The sequence below is a fragment of the Argopecten irradians genome, chromosome 1, assembly GCF_041381155.1.
Source record: "Argopecten irradians isolate NY chromosome 1, Ai_NY, whole genome shotgun sequence".
In the NCBI taxonomy this organism is placed as follows: Eukaryota; Metazoa; Mollusca; class Bivalvia; order Pectinida; family Pectinidae; genus Argopecten; species Argopecten irradians.
In genome coordinates this window covers 48,049,498-48,067,134 of record NC_091134.1, presented here as the reverse complement: position 1 = coordinate 48,067,134, position 17,637 = coordinate 48,049,498, and the positions used below count along the sequence as shown (strand labels likewise).

General features: G+C 37.5%; 1 protein-coding gene across 1 annotated transcript; it reads left to right on the top strand.

The window, feature by feature from the left end:
• The first annotated feature begins 1,880 nt into the window (after positions 1 to 1,880).
• LOC138330673 (lipoyl synthase, mitochondrial-like) lies at positions 1,881 to 12,485 on the top strand. Its single transcript, XM_069278219.1, has 5 exons — positions 1,881 to 1,998; positions 3,571 to 3,746; positions 4,865 to 4,958; positions 6,657 to 6,737; positions 12,291 to 12,485. The coding sequence occupies exons 1-5, from the start codon at positions 1,933 to 1,935 to the stop codon at positions 12,468 to 12,470; spliced, it is 597 nt and encodes a 198-aa protein (XP_069134320.1). The 5' UTR covers positions 1,881 to 1,932; the 3' UTR covers positions 12,471 to 12,485.
• The last annotated feature ends 5,152 nt before the right edge of the window (positions 12,486 to 17,637 follow it).

Here is a 17,637-nt window from a genome sequence, read left to right as displayed (position 1 = left end):
CCTCCCATGTATCCTGTTAAACTGAGTGTCTGAGTGACTAGATCTCCCCTCCTATGTGACTGAGTGTCTGAGTGACAATATCTCCCCTCCCATGTATCCTGTTAAACTGAGTGTCTGAGTGACTAGATCTCCCCTCTCATGTATCCTGTTAAACTGAGTGTCTGAGTGACTAGATCTCCCCTCCTATGTGACTGAGTGTCTGAGTGACAATATCTCCCCTCCCATGTATCCTGTTAAACTGAGTGTCTGAGTGACAATATCTCCCCTCCCATGTATCCTGTTAAACTGAGTGTCTGAGTGACAATATCTCCCCTCCCATGTATCCTGTTAAACTGAGTGTCTGAGTGACTAGATCTCCCCTCTCATGTATCCTGTTAAACTGAGTGTCTGAGTGACAATATCTCCCCTCCCATGAATCCTGTTAAAGTGAGTGTCTGAGTGACAATATCTCCCCTCCCATGTATCCTGTTAAACTGAGTGTCTGAGTGACTAGATCTCATTCCCTTGTATTCAGTTAAATTGAATGTCAGTGACTTAATCCTTTCAATCTGATTTTGCCTTCATTTTACGAACATCTGTGAAATTTTCTACATGTTTATTGTTTTAGATAAATCTAAGTTATCATCATACCATCTGGTCTGAAGCCAAGATATCTGTTTTGAATGTTTAAAAAGTTATCAACATATGTTACCTTGTTATGTAATCTTGGAGAATATTGATTTAAATTTAAATTATCAGCAAAGGTAATAGACTATACATTCGATCTTTCTTGAATATGAGATTTTATTTATATAATTAGGTCACAGCTAGCATATGCAGGCATCATTGACCCACATTTGAATTGAGATGGTGAATATATTCATGCACATAAAACTTTGTCAGTGAATGCAATATACTCACTCACAGCACAGCCATTAGCCAGTAACACATGTATAAATGGTCTGATATGGTATAACTGCAAGTATTTCCATAATATTGCAGTGTTCAATTGCATGAAGTTAAATTTCAATGCATAGCCAAGTTACTATTATTAGTTTACCTGTTGTTTAATGTAGTGCACTAGGATCAGTAAGATGTCAAAATTTAAAGCTTGCATAAACCATGCAATTTTCAAAATGATCGAGCAGACAGCTTTTTCTAACATGCTTCAAATGCTGGTTTATCTTGTCTAAGAAATTACATTATGTAAATTTGTATAAGCACGCAGGACTGTTGCATAAATTGCAAAAAAAAACACTTTTCTCTTTTCCTTTTTACAAATATACATATAATTATTTTTATTGAGTAAAAATTAATTAGGCCAAAGAAAACTGACAACTCTTAAATTCTTGCAATTGTCTGCACCAGTCGAATATTATTTGTAATTGAAACTTACGGTGTTTGCCGTCATCGGCAAAATTTATCGATGCACAGATATTGAGATAACAAAGAAGAGACAAATTGAATATGATTCACACGCATTGCAGCAGAGAAAACAATGAAAATCGATTTTAAAACAAACGAAAAAAAGCAAATTATTTGCGTGTATAAAGCATTACCTTACGGAATCAGTCTTCGTCAGTCAGGGGACAAAATAGAAACATGCACATCTAAATAGACCGTGATTACGGCAGATCCTTTCAACAAAGCCGCCGGCTACTTTGACATAACGTAAACACAGCTGTGTGACCTCTTATACATGTAACCCGGAAGCAAACCGAAATATATCATTTTTCCGGAAGTGCAACAGACAAAAAATAGTTCATGACTAAAATGTAATATAAAGGTAAATTATGTCCAAAGCGGTACCCATCAATGAATAAATCATATAAAAAGTTTTATTTCTATTGTCAATTAGGTTCTAAAATAAATGTTATTCGAAAAATATATTCCATGGGTATATTCATACACGATATTCGGGACTAGCTTTCGTGTGACCTGTGACCGAAGAAAATGGCTTCCAAGAGTCTCCTATCGCAATTACGTTCTAGTTCGGTTCGTAGTGTCAAGGATTACACAGTGAGTATAAAGAGTTTATAGCGGTGACTTTGAATAAAAACAATTTATTGACTTTTTCAGAATGATTGAAGAAACCAAGTTTATTCGATAAAGTCGATAAAATACGTTATTTTTGTCAAGGACGTCCATATTTCATCACCATTTTAAGCTAACAATGCTTACATTAGCCTACATAAAAAAAATTTTATTTTCATTTTTTTTTTCAATTTACATTTACGAACAATAAACAGGGCCAGTCACACTTAATTTTAACAACACAAAAAACGACAACAAGTGATAAGAAACGATAACAAACGACAGCACGTTAATACGCAGAAAAGTTTAGTGACAACTCGGGAAATGTTGTTTCAGTATATCCAAATAAATATGTCTACCAAGTTTTATGAAGATTGGTGCAAAAATAAAGTAAATAGAGCAATTTAAATATTCCGAAATTAGCTGCTGGCCAACAATAGTTCAGGTGTGCCATGATGGTATACCGACAACACATGGTAACATTGTAAACAGATTTTAAAATCCTAATGACAACAGAAGATATGGTATTTGTCATATTGTAATGCATATATGAACCAAATTTTATTAAGATTGGAGTAACAATGAAGACAGGGCCACGGAAAAACTTTGAAATTTATATACTCTTCTGTTGGAATGCTTCATCAAAATATACTCATCCGAATGATGTACATTTTCATTTGGCAGCACTATTCAGATATACAATGTAAATAAGTACATGTATATGCATGTGACTTTATATTAGCATACAGTTGTTTTAGACATATCCAGTTTATCGTCAGAATTGTATAGATACTGTTTTCGGATAACATGACTAACCAAATGTTTTACAAAAAGACCGACATAAAATTAATTAGACCATACAAAAATATGTTTCTGGTAATCCTACCGACCCTATAAAATCAGTGCCTACTCCAAAACTTTAAATCAGTTTTGTCCTCAAGCAAACAAATAACAACCTTATCTCCTGGGAATCAAATCCATGGTTTAAATATAAGGTTAAAGTCTACTTCAGTTTTTCACTGCAAGAAAATGGGATGAAGATAAAAAAATATTTAGGGAAAAAAACTGGAAACAACTATATTTTTTCATTTGGCCTTACAATATAATTTTGTATGGAAGTGTTGTAAAAAATACATTTGTTAAAAGGTCAATAATTTAACTTACTTTCCAATGTAGTGGGTATTTCATTTTTAACTCCATTCATTATTTTCTTGTAAGCTTATTTTTAGGCAAACATCGACGCAAAAACTGAAGCAGATTTGCTGGGACATCTTGTTATTTGATACACCTCTAGCCTCTTCATTATGATATCAAGAGACCCTTGGAGTTATTTATGTTACCATATATGCTGTACATGTCCATGTATGTGCTTTGAAATCTTCAGGGATTTACAAGAATAATGCAGAAAGCGATAGCTTATCAATGCTACGTTGAATTTCTAAGAAATCGTTACCGAGAAACGAGACACACATTATATAATATAATTAAGGCCACAGTCGGTGTCAGAATTTTTTACTCATCCAAATTATTTGATTCAATTAAATTTCCATGTTTCAGATCCATTCAGACATTTTAAGAATATCATGCTGTGAAAAATTTCGACAATATGCAACTTTATCAGTAAAACAGAAAGAAAAGATTGCCTCGGGACCAGACTTTGAAGACTTTGTAACAGGGAATGTGGATGATTCACAGGAAATCTCTCCAAATATCAAAAGGAAAAAGGGAGAAAGGTACATGGTATATATATATATATTGCATGAATATGTTAGCAAGCTTATAATTATAGTTGCAGTATATATTTTTAACATATGAAATTATGTATTGATGGCCTAAAATGAGGTTACAACTTCAAACAAATGCAGTTTAATTGGGGTTTTTTGACATCAACCTGCATTATTAAAATCAACATTTGATTTATTTTAACACAAATGTCAATTTTGTTTTTTGATTTACATTAATTTTCATTTTAAAAACAAAGAATTTTGGAAACCATTTTCAGAATAAAATCAGTTTCTGCTATTAGTTTTACATGTTAGAGAATCTACGTTTTGCAGGTCTCAAATTTTACATATTATATCATTTGCTAAAAACAGCAAGTGCCCTAACTTTGACCTTGCTAAAATAGTTTTTACTTGTATATGAAATCCCCTTATTCAATTTATAGTTTTGCTATAAAAAATATAATTTATTTATGCATGATGATATGATATGCACAGGTATTTCAATATTACAGTAAGAACTGTGTCCCCATATTTTCCCTTGGAAGCAATTTATTCACAATTATTATGTCATTGTTATAGTTGTACCCACTTACTAAAAAAAACAAGTGCATATTTTTTCCACTTGTTATTAAAATTTATCTTCTTGTACTTGAAAAACAGGGGGGTTTTCAGCATGGTTTGGGGCAGGGTCTGATTTTCAGCCCCATTTCCCATTCAATTCAAAGCCTCTAAATTTTTCCCAATTCAAACTTTAAATTTCCCAAAATCAAAGTTTCTTGAAAAATGTCCAAAAATATTTTATGAACTTAGTTGATTAAGGTTTTGAATATTTGCTATATTGGCTTCAGAAAAGTACATAAACTACACTTAAAATAAAACAAATCTTATTTATTATGCTTAAATAAAAGGGTTCATCTCATATTTCATAATTTTTGAAAGTCTCAATGGTTTTGTCGGACATTTTCCCAAATTCAAAGCCATGAGCCCCATTCCCAAATCAGCTAAAAAAGCTCTGAAAAAAGGCAAGAAAAAAACTCTCAAATTTGAGCCCTGTTTTTGCAATTGATGATTCCTATAGTCTTCATTTCTGCAGTGAGATAGTATAATACTGAGTCATTCTTTATCAGACTACGTCTGCCTTCCTGGTTGAAGACAAAGATTCCAATAGGAAAGAATTACCATGGACTAAAGACAGATCTCAGGGACCTGAAACTTCACACGGTCTGTAAATAGTACAAGTTAATTTATAATCATCTATATATATTGTGATTTCAGATAAGGCTATAGTTGTGGTTTTTTTTCTGTTTTGCGTCCACATGCTGGTAGGTTTTAGGTCTCTTTAGTGTAAAAACAAACACAAACATTTTTTTCCGAACTTTGTAGAAAAAGAGGTGTGAAACAGGGTAAGTAATGTTTCATACATTTTCCATAGATATAAAATTTATAAAAAGAAAACTCTTTTCTGAGTTTGATCAGTTGAAATGAAATAACTTGTTTTTGTAGAAAATGTACAAAATCAGTATCAATTTGAACCCCCAAAAAACTTTAATTCCTTAGCAAAACATTGTGTTTATTTTCTTATGTATGTTTTCTCGCCTTGCTGGCTGGTATACATATGTACGTAGGTTTAAGAAAATAAAAATGAGGCAAATCAGAAAAAAACACAACTATGGCCTAATCCGCCATTAATGGTCATTACCAATGAATTAATCTGAAAACTTTGGTACATCTTAATGATTTAAATTTTAAATGAAGAATTTGAATGTTACCAGGTATATAATATCCACATATAAAGTTATCAAATAGTAGAATAATATTTAAGTACACATACAACAGCAAACATTTCCAAAATAAGGCGATCAGGTAATGCCACGTCCTTCCTTGATACTCCAGGAGTTCAGATCACTTACGATCTCTACACCCCTGGACTATCTCTCATGGTAAAACTGAAGGCAGCCCAGAGGAAAAAATCTAAACCAATCACAGCCCAACTTCAAAGCCACAAAGTCAACCACAGTATATTGTTCTACCTCTCTTTTGATGTGAATCAAAGGACTAAACTACCTGTTCTGTTCTGTTGCCTCCCGTTTTACTATGAGATAGTCGAGGGGTGTAGGAAACATAAGTGATCAGAACCCTTTATTATCGAGGATGTGCCAGATCTGATGGTTTAAAAAGTTAAATAAATTAAATCAATACCTTTACATGTATCATTGCTCATTCTTTATCAAAATGATGCAGAAATTCTAGACTAACTGTAAATGTTATAAAAACAGGAGGATTATCATGTACAGTGGAACTCGGTAAATACGAACTCGAAAGAACCGAGATCAAACTTCGAGTTATCCGAGTGTTCGAATTAAGCGAGTTCTCAATTAAGTTTACTGACAAGAGCACCTGTTTTTTATCATTTCACCATTTCAGTCGAGGTAATGGTTATGTAAGTAATGAACATGTACTGCAGCTTTACAATTGATTATCGCTGATGATTGTTGATACAATATAACTTAGGTTCATCGCTAAACATTAAGCAGTTTTTCCACTTTTTAAAAGTTGTATGCAGCTTTTGAAATGCTATTAAACGACATATTTATGAAAAAGAAATCGGCATTTACGGTGATCTCGGTGTTCAAAAAAATCTCAATTCAAGTTATATGAACATTTTATGTATGATTTAGGTCATTTGGACCAAAGAATTACTTTGTATTATCCGAGTTTTTCGAGTTTTCCGCATTTTAATTTTCCGAGTTTGTTCAACAAAGATAAAGAAGGAATTCAGCTGGGACCGGCAAATTACTTCGTACTAAGCTTAAGCCGGGTTGTCAAATTTTCCGAGTTCGTATCAAGCAAGTTCCACTGTATATGTAATTACTGAATCTCTCCTGATGTACAGCTGATACAATTTGTCTATGTACACAGGTGTGTGAGGAGGCCAAATGTCCTAACATTGGGGAGTGCTGGGGAGGAGGGGAAAGTGGAACAGCCACCGCCACAATAATGGTAAGTACGGATGTCCTAACATTGGGGAGGAGGGGAAAGTGGAACAGCCACAGCCACAATAATGGTAAGAACGGATGTCCTAACATTGGGGAGGAGGGGAAAGTGGAACAGCCACAGCCACAAAAATGGTAAGTACGGATGTCCTAGCATTGGGGAGGAGGGGAAAGTGGAACAGCCACAATAATGGTAAGTACGGATGTCCTAACATTGGGGAGGAGGGGAAAGTGGAACAGCCACCACCACAATAATGGTAAGTACGGATGTCCTAACATTGGGGAGGAGGGGAAAGTGGAACAGCCACCACCACAATAATGGTAAGTACGGATGTCCTAACATTGGGGAGGAGGGGAAAGTGGAACAGCCACAGCCACAATAATGGTAAGTACGGATGTCCTAACATTGGGGAGGAGGGCAAAATGGAACAGCCACTGCGACAATAATGGTAAGTACAGATGTCCTAACATTGGGGAGGAGGGGAAAGTGGAACAGCCACCACGACAATAATGGTAAGTACGGATGTCCTAACATTGGGTGGGAGGGGAAAGTGGAACAGCCACAGCCACAATAATGGTAAGTACAGATGTCCTAACATTGGGTGGGAGGGGAAAGTGGAACAGCCACAGCCACAATAATGGTAAGTACGGATGTCCTAACATTGGGGAGGAGGGGAAAGTGGAACAGCCACAGCCACAATAATGGTAAGTACGGATGTCCTAACATTGGGTGGAAGGGGAAAGTGGAATAGCCACAGCCACAATAATGGTAAGTACGGATGTCCTAACATTGGGTGGAAGGGGAAAGTGGAATAGAGTGGAATAGCCACAGCCACAATAATGGTAAGTACGGATGTCCTAACATTGGGGAGGAGGGGAAAGTGGAACAACCACCACGACAATAATGGTAAGTACGGATGTCCTAACATTGGGTGGAAGGGGAAAGTGGAATAGCCACAGCCACAATAATGGTAAGTACGGATGTCCTAACATTGGGGAGGAGGGGAAAGTGGAACAACCACCACAACAAGAATGGTAACTACAGATGTCCTAACATTGGGAGGAGGGAAAGTGGAACAGCCACAGCCACAATAATGGTAAGTACAGATATCCTAACATTGGGAGGAGGGAAAGTGGCACAGCCACAGCCACAATATGGTAAGTACAGATATCCTTACATTGGGGAGGAGGGGAAAGTGGCACAGCCACCACCACAATAATGGTAAGTACGGATGTCCTAACATTGGGGAGGAGGGGAAAGTGGAACAGCCATAGCCACAATAATGGTAAGAACGGATGTCCTAACATTTGGGAGGAGGGGAAACTGGCACAGCCACAGTCACAAAAATGGTAAGTACGGATGTCCTAACATTGGGGAGGAGGGGAAAGTGGAACAGCCACAATAATGGTAAGTACAGATGTCCTAACATTGGGGAGGAGGGGAAAGTGGAACAGCCACAGCCACAATAATGGTAAGAATGGATGTCCTAACATTGGGGAGGAGGAAAAAGTGGAACAGCCACCGCGACGATAATGGTAAGTACGGATGTCCTAACATTGGGGAGGAGGGGAAATTGGAACAGCAACCGCCACAATAATGGTAAGAATTGATGTCCTAACATTGGGGAGGAGGGGAAATTTAAAGTGGAACAGCCACAGCCACAAAAATGGTAAGTACAGATATCCTAACATTGGGGAGGAGGGGAAAGTGGAACAGTTACCACCACAATAATGGTAACTACGGATGTCCTAACATTGGGTGGGAGGGGAAAGTGGAACAGCCACCACCACAATAATGGTAAGTACGGATGTCCTAACATTGGGGAGGAGGGGAAAGTGGAACAGCCACCACCACAATAATGGTAAGTACGGATGTCCTAACATTGGGGAGGAGGGGAAAGTGGAACAGCCACCACCACAATAATGGTAAGTACGGATGTCCTAACATTGGGGAGGAGGGGAAAGTGGAACAGCCACCACCACAATAATGGTAAGTACGGATGTCCTAACATTGGGGAGGAGGGGAAAGTGGAACAGCCACCACCACAATAATGGTAAGTACGGATGTCCTAACATTGGGGAGGAGGGGAAAGTGGAACAGCCACCACCACAATAATGGTAAGTACGGATGTCCTAACATTGGGGAGGAGGGGAAAGTGGAACAGCCACAGCCACAATAATGGTAAGTACAGATATCCTAACATTGGGGAGGAGGGGAAAGCGGAACAGCCACAGCCACAATAATGGTAAGTACAGATATCCTAACATTTGGGAGGAGGGGAAAGTGGAACAGCCACCGCGACAATAATGGTAAGTGCGATGTCCCCATGCATAAACTTTTCATTCAAACGACTTCTTCTCAATAACCGAAAGGCCCAGGGCACTGATATATGGCCTGTAGCATGCTGGGATGAAGGGCTACCAAGTTTGTTAAAATTAATTACCTTTACCTTCATTCAAGGTCACGGGTCAAAAAGGCTAAAATCTTTAAACGACTTCTTCTTAAAGATGCTCCACCGCAGACAGAGCATTAATGATATTCATTATTTGAACAATAATTGGTTATTATCGTGTATATATATGCCTAATTAACACAAAAAATAATATAAAATAATTCATTTTGTCTTTGGTGCATGCGCAATCAGTACTTCATTCCATATAGGATATAGTGCCACGGAATTTTTTCGGGATGCAATTAATTATTTTTCATATCTTTAACTTGAGGTAAAATTAGAAGCTCAAACTTTTCAATGTTGGTAATGGTGTAAAGTAAGTAATTTTTGTAACTAAAGAAAATACTAAATCTTCTGCTCCTAATTTTGATAGTGAAAAAATACCATTTGTCAGCGGTGGAGCATCTTTAAGAATTAGAAGGCTCATGATCAGGGTACTGATAAAGGGCCTGTGACATGCTTGGATGAAGGACTATCAAGTTTGTATAAATGAATGACTTTGATCTTCATTCAAGGTCACAGGGGTCAAAAAGGCTTAAATCTTTAAATGACTTCTTCTCATGAACCAGAAGGCCCAGGGTACATATATTTGGCATGTAGCATGCTGGGATGAAGGGCTACCAAGTGTGTTCAAATGAATGACCTTGACCTTCACACAGGTCAAATAGGCTAAAATTTTTAAACAACTTCTTCTCAAGAACCCAAAGGCTCAGCGTACTCATATTAGGCCTGCAGCATGCTTGGATGAAGGGCTACCAAGTTTGTTCAAATGAATGACCTTGACCTTCATCCAAGGTCACAGCGGTCAAAATGGCTAAAATCTGTGAATAACTAAGAGGCCTAGAAACCTGATATTGGGCCTATTACATGCTGGGATGAAGGGCTATCAAGTTTATTCAAATAGATGACCTTGACCTTCATTCAAGGTCACGGGGATCAAATTAAATAAGCTAAAATCCTTAAACGACTTCTTCTCAGGGACCGAAAGGCCAAGGATACTCATATTGGGCCTGCAGTATGCTGGGATGAAGAGCTTCCAACTTTTTTTTTAATGATTGACCTTGACCTTCATTCAAGGTCACATAGGTCAAATAGGCTAAAATCTTTAAACGACTTCTTCTGAAGAACTGAAAGGCCCAGGATACTCATATTGGGCCTACAGCATGCTGGGATGAAGGGCTACCAAGTTTGTTGAAATGAAAGACCTTGACCTTCATGAAAAGTCACAGAGGTCAAATAGGCTAAAATCTTCAAATAATTTTTGTGAATAGCTAAAAGGCCTAAAGACCTGATTTAGGGCCTATGCCATGCTGGGATGAAGGGCTTCGTTACAAGAGCTGGTCGTTGCAAAATATTTAAATGACTACTTGTGAATAACTAAGAGGCCTAGAGACCTGATAATTGGCCTGTGACATGCTGGGATGAAGGGCTACCAGGTTTGTTCTTGATCTTCATTCAAGGTCACAAGAATTAAATAGGCTAAAATCTTTAAATGACTGTGTTGTATTGTGCCAATACTCAGATGACTGTTAAGGCACATGGGCCTCTTGTTATCCCCCGCGAAACGCGTTTGCGGGGGATATTGATTTGGGCTCTGTCCGTCCGTGCGTCCGTCCGTCCGTCCGTCCGTCCGTCCGTCCGTCCGTCCGTCCGTCCGTCCGAGTATCGTTTCAGGGCTATAACTCCTAAACCGTTCAACTTGGCTACACGAAACTTTCTGTACATGTTAGGCTAGTGCTCTAGTTGTGCCTTTTGCTAATGGGAACCTTTCATTTTCGATACTTTTTCTGTTACCATGGAAACTTATTCAAAAATACCATATTATTAAAGTTTCCTTTCTATTCCGGGCTATAACTCGAAAACCGTTCAACTTGGCTACATGAAACTTTCTGTACATGTTAGGCTAGTGCTCTAGTTGTGCCTTTTGCTAATGGGAACCTTTCATTTTCGATACTTTTTCTGTTACCATGGAAACTTATTCAAAAATACCATATTATTAAAGTTTCCTTTCTATTCCGGGCTATAAATCGAAAAACCGTTCAATTTGGCTACACGAAACTTTCTGTACATGTTAGGCTAGTGCTCTAGTTGTGCCTTTTTCTAATGGGAACCTTCCATTTTCAATACTTTTTCTGTTACCATGGAAATTTATTAAAAAATACCATATTATTAAAGTTTCCTTTCTATTCCGGGCTATAATCGAAAACCATTCAACTTGGCTACACGAAACTTTCTGTACATGTTAGGCTAGTGCTCTAGTTGTGCCTTTTGCTAATGGGAACCTTTCATTTTCGATACTTTTTCTTTTACTATGGAAACTTATTAAAAAATACCATATTATTAAAGTTTCCTTTCTATTTCAGGCTATAACTCAAAAACCGTTCAACTTGGCTACACGAAACTTTCTGTACATGATCTTTTAAATTATTCTTTTAAATGTCATGTTACTGGAGAGCGGATATATTGTTGTATGAATTTATTCAAGGACAATACTAAGCTCTGTTCAAATAGTTAAACCAACATGGATGACAATATCAAGATTTAAACTCTTAGTTACAATGAGCTTCATTTATTTTATGTTTGAGCTTTCATACACAACTGGGCGCGGGGGATAATGCCAAGCTTTGGGGCTCCTTGTTTCTCAAATGTTTGTAATTCGAAAAGATATATGTCGTGAATAAAAGCATTCATTTTAGAACTTTATAAGATGCAAGGTGATTCCAGTCAGACAATACCATATCGTGTTTGGCTCACCTAAAAATGTAGAAGAAAATGTGGAGGAAAAGCCTCAAAACAATGTAGAGGAAAATGTGGAGGAAAAGCCTCAACGCATACACAAAAGCTTTTATAATTTCCAAGAAATGCTTTATATACATTACCACATAGACTCAAAGTAGTTGTTGCAGGTTTTTGAATTTTGTTTATTTGCATACAGATACATGTATATATCAAATCAACTTTTGATAAATTATGAAAATATCAATACTTCATACTACCAGTAATCGTTTTTGTGATTATCTTAGATATTAAAGAGTTGTCTTTCTTTGGTCATTGACATGTTCATGTACCAAATAAAAAATTAGTTTATATCCATTGTTTATACGCAGGTATTGGGGGACACGTGTACCAGGGGATGTCGTTTCTGTTCCGTGAAGACAGCTAGGAATCCCCCACCCCCTGACCCAGAGGAGCCTCGTAATACCGCCAGGGCGATCACCTCCTGGGGACTGGATTACGTAGTCCTCACCTCTGTAGACCGAGATGGTACGTCAGAATGTAGCCTGTAGTTTGGAGATAAGTCTCAAAATGTGCCATAGACAGACAAACACATCAACAAACTAAATAACATAGTATGCTCTTCATATTTAAATATGTTGAAATTTTTTAAGTTATATATGTATCAACTTTCCAGGAATCTATGTTTTCTCCTAACTCTTTGTCCCTGATATATGTTACATGAACGAATGACAGAAAGGAGAAACCAGCAGCTAAATTCAAAACACAATTTAATTATATATACAATATTATACAGAGATGGTTTACAATATCTAAAGTAATTGGTGGTGGTACAAGACTAGTACGATGATTTAAAGTGTTACTTATCTGTATGCGAATGTCCTGGTATAATCCTTGATCCTTCCAGGTTTCAAATTAACAATAATCACAAATCCACAAGGAAATTGAATGTCCACCGATGATTTGTAAAGTTCCAGGCAATATGAAAAAATCCACACAAAGTGTTGTAATAATCCACAGATAAAGTCACAATAGCTCTCCCAATAGAATCTTATATGGCGCTGTACAATTCTTGATATGTCTTATTACAGGTCTCATTACAGTTCTGATTAGCCTTGGACAGCTGGAGTATATATAGCTAAACCGTAATTCAAGAATATTGGAGAACCTTCTACTTCTAGAAATATCTAACTAAAAACAGTAAACAAGTAAACACACATAACTTTCTGGAAATAGATCATTCTAGATCTCTACTTAAAATCAACATGTTTACAAACATATTTGTTTATACATGATTAAATTCTAGAAAGTTCTATAACCTAAATCAATGATATGACCTTCATAGGATGTATTGATAAAAAAAGCTATAGGAGTTATCTCCCTTATCTCATAACTACATGTATTTAGTGTCATACATAACACACCCCTCCTTAAAGAAAAGAAAGTTTTCTTGAAAAGGAAACTTTCTTGACATATCAAGTAATATTTAAATCCTTGATAAAGCATCAGCTAGAATATTGTCTTTCCCTTTGATATGTTTGATGTCAAGATTGTACTCTTGCAAAGTCAAACTCCACCTGAGAATTCTTTGATTTTTGTTTTTCATTTTCCCAATGAATGTCAAAGGGTTGTGGTCGGTGAAGACCAACACAGGCACAACTGTAGTGCATAGATACACATCAAATTGGTTTAAGGCCAAAATCAATGCTAAACATTCTTTCTCAATGGTGGAATAATTTCTCTGGTGTTTGTCAAACTTTTTCGAGAAATAACAAATTGGATGGTCAATTTGTTCAGTACCTTCTTGCATCAAAACAGCACCAACACCTACATCGCTGGCGTCAACAAACAGTTTAAACTGTTTATTAAAATCTGGAGCAGTCAGAACTGGTGAGTTTGATAGTATGGCTTTCAATTTCTCAAAGGCAGACTTACATTCGTCTGACCAGACAAATTTGACATTTTTCTTTAACAAAGCAGTAAGTGGAGCTGCTATAACAGAGAAATTTTGACAAAATTTTCTGTAGTATCCAGCCATACCAAGAAACCTCATCAGCTCTCTCTTGCCTCCAGGAGCTGGAAAATCTATAATTGATTCTACTTTGGCCTGAACAGGTTTAACCTGCCCCTGTCCTACAACATGACCTAAAAATTCAACAGTTGCATGACAAAATTCACATTTCAATAAGTTTACAGTCAATTTCATGGTAGTGAGTCTTTCGAAGAATTCACGAATCCCGCGTAGATGGTCTTCCCACGTGTCGTGGTAGTTGATGACGTCATCAATGTATCCATCACAGCCTTCCAGGTCTGATATCACGCTGTTAAGAAGACGTTGAAATGTTGCCGGGGCATTCTTCATACCAAATGGCATAACTTTGTACTGGTACAAACCTTGCGAGGTTACAAATGCCGATACTTCTTTAGCTCTTTCTGTTAATGGCACCTGCCAATATCCTTTCAACAGGTCAAACTTGCTTACGTACTTGGCTTTGCCAACTTTGTCAATACATGAGTCAATCCTTGGAATTGGATAAGAGTCTGTTTTACTGACAGAGTTTACTTTTCTGAAGTCAGTACAGAACCGGTATGTCTTGTCTGGCTTTGGCACCAGAACACATGGAGAGCTCCATTCACTTTTGCTTGGTTCAATAATATCATTGTCCAACATGTATTGAATTTCTTTCTTTAAGTGTTCTTCTTTCAAAGGATTGACACGGTAAGGATGTTGCTTGACAGGTGGCGCATCGCCTACATCCACGTCGTGATAGATAGCATCTGTTTTGCCTGGTGTATCCGGAAACAAATGTTTATACTCAAGTATCAAATCTTTAAGTTCATTGCGTTCTTTTTCCGATAGATGACATAGTTTCTTGTCCAAGTTCGCGAGCACATCTGAATTCCGTAACTTAACACCACAGTCTAAACCTACATCTTGTACACCACCATCTAAGTCTAATTTACAAATATCAGCTGTACTTTCACTTTGTGATGGTACAGAGGCCAAAGTAGCAATAGGTTGAGAGGTCTTGCTCTCTTCTCTATCTACATATTTCTTAAGCATATTAACATGACATAATTGAGTTTTCTTGCGCCTCCCTGGAGTTTGTACAATGTAGTTAACATCATCGACCTTTTTCTCAACAACATAAGGTCCAAAATATCTAGCTTGCAAAGGCTGACCCGGTATTGGTAATAGAGCCAAAATTTTGTCACCTGGATCAAAACTTCTTGCACGGGCATCTTTATCATACCATGTTTTCATTTTGGTTTGAGTAACGGCCAAATTTTCTTTTGCCAGTTCACATGCCCTTGTCAACCTTTGCTTAAAGTTAGACACATACTCTAAGAGATTAACTTTAGAATCTTCGTCCAAAATTTTGTCTTTCAAAATTTTCAAAGGACCACGTACAGTATGTCCAAACACAAGTTCAAAGGGACTGAAGCCAAGAGATTCTTGTACAGATTCTCTAACGCCAAACAACAACATGTGTATACCTTCGTCCCAATCTCTTTTGTTTTCAAAACAATAAGATCTCATCATATTCTTCAATGTCTGATGAAAACGTTCTAAAGCACCCTGAGACTCTGGATGATAAGCACTAGACTTATACTGCTTGATCTGGAGCTGGTACATGACTTGTTGAAAAATACCAGACATGAAATTCGAACCTTGGTCCGATTGGACAGCTTTTGGAAGACCAACCAATGTAAAGAATTTAACCAAAGCCTTGACTATGTTAGGGGCTTTAATATTCCTGAGTGGAATGGCTTCAGGAAAGCGTGTGGAAGCACACATAATAGTTAAAAGATACTCATTCCCAGACTTAGTTTTGGGTAGAGGACCTACACAGTCTATAATGACTCTACTAAATGGTTCCTCAAATGCTGGAATGGGGTGCAAAGGTGCAACAGGGATTTTCTGATTAGGTTTCCCTACCACCTGACAAGTATGACAAGACCTACAAAAATCAGCCACATCCCGTTTCAACTTGGGCCAAAAGAAGTGATCTAAGATCCTGTTATAAGTCTTGGTCACACCTAGATGCCCTGCCATAGGTACATCATGAGACAAACTCAGAATATCTTGCCTATACCTCGGTGGGACAACTATTTGATTGACAACCTTCCAGTCTTCCTCGGGAGACACATCAGGGGGCGCCACTTGCGCATCAACACACCTGACCTACGGAAGTAACAAACCGGGACTTTCTCCGCCTCTTCCTCACTCAAAGCCCGATCACACAGTAAGGAGATTTCAGGATCTTTTTCCTGTTCTACTATAAGCTCCTCTCTAGACAAAGATGATTTGCTCATCATGTCAGACAAAGAAGTACCCTTGTTAGGAACAACTCTATCACTATCAAAGTCTACAGGATTGCTCAAAAGATCACACTTGCTCCCGACATCCTCTATATCATGAGCTAAGAAAGTGTCACCTAACCCTGGACTATAATGATCCTCAACTACTGCAACATCAGAAACCTTCTTACTCATTGAACGAGTTACAGCACAAGAAGGGAAAATACCAGGAAATTCCTGTTGAATAGACTCAGCATCATCTGTTTTATCTGGAATACTGGACACTAAGGGATCTACCCTGACTTTCTCTCCAGCAAAGTCATTGCCTAAAATGAGCGACACGCCCTCTATGGGAAGTTCCGGTCTAACACCAATGGTGACAGGCCCAGTAACCAAGTCTGACTTTAAATAAACAGAATGGAGAGGCACATTAACAAAACCTAACTCTACACCTTGAAGCAAAACACTACTACCACATGAGGTCTCCTCAGACAAAGGCACTACGCCATCTAATATCAAAGAATGAGAAGCCCCAGTATCTCGCAAAATCTTCACAGGTTTCAAGTTGGTAATATCACTAGTAAGTGAAACAAAACCTTCAGAAATGAAGGGAGAGTACTTCTCCAAGACACTATCAGACTCTGAGCTCTTAATTTCAACAGACACTTTAGAATCTTCCACAATATCACTAAGTTTCTGACTAGGCTTTGACATAGCTAACACAGAAGGAACTGACTGTTTACGCCTTTGCTCCTTACGCTGGAGAGAATAACATTCAGACATAGTATGCCCTACTTTCTTGCAGTAATTACAAACAGGACCAGAAGGAGACCCCACACCTGCCCTATGATCTGTTTTAGAATCAGACTTAGTTTTATCACCTAATTTAGGTTTGTCGTTAGAAGGGCCACTAAAGGTTGGGTTCCTAGGCTGACCAAATTTACTAGTACCTGTGGTACTGTTTTTGTCTTGAGAACTGTTTTTAACAAATGAGCCTTTGTGGGTGAGAGCGTAATCATCAGCCATTGTAGCTGCTTCACTAAGTGTTTCAACTTTTCTCTCATCTAAATGAGTTTTTATGTTTGTGTGGACACAACGTTTAAACTCCTCTATCAACAATAATTGCCTCAATTTACCGAAATCCTCATCAATTTCTTTAGAATCACACCACCTATTAAATAATTGTTCTTTTTCTCTGGCAAATTCTACATGAGTTTGTTCATCTCTCTTTCTCGAGTTTCGAAATTTCTGGCGGTAAGCCTCAGGAACTAACTCATAAGCTTTCAAAATAGCTTTCTTGACTACTTGGTAATTTGAAATCTCATCTACAGATAAAGAAGAATAAATGTCTCTAGCTTTACCAATCAAGACACTTTGAAGAAGCATTGTAAGCTTATCTTCAGGCCATTTCATACT

Coding starts and splice junctions, on each gene's coding strand:
- LOC138330673 (XM_069278219.1), top strand. CDS start 1,933: ATGGCTTCCAAGAGTCTCCTATCGCAATTACGTTCTAGTTCGGTTCGT. Junction 1,999..3,570: donor GTAGTGTCAAGGATTACACA/GTGAGTATAAAG, acceptor TCCATGTTTCAG/ATCCATTCAGACATTTTAAG. Junction 6,738..12,290: donor CAGCCACCGCCACAATAATG/GTAAGTACGGAT, acceptor GTTTATACGCAG/GTATTGGGGGACACGTGTAC.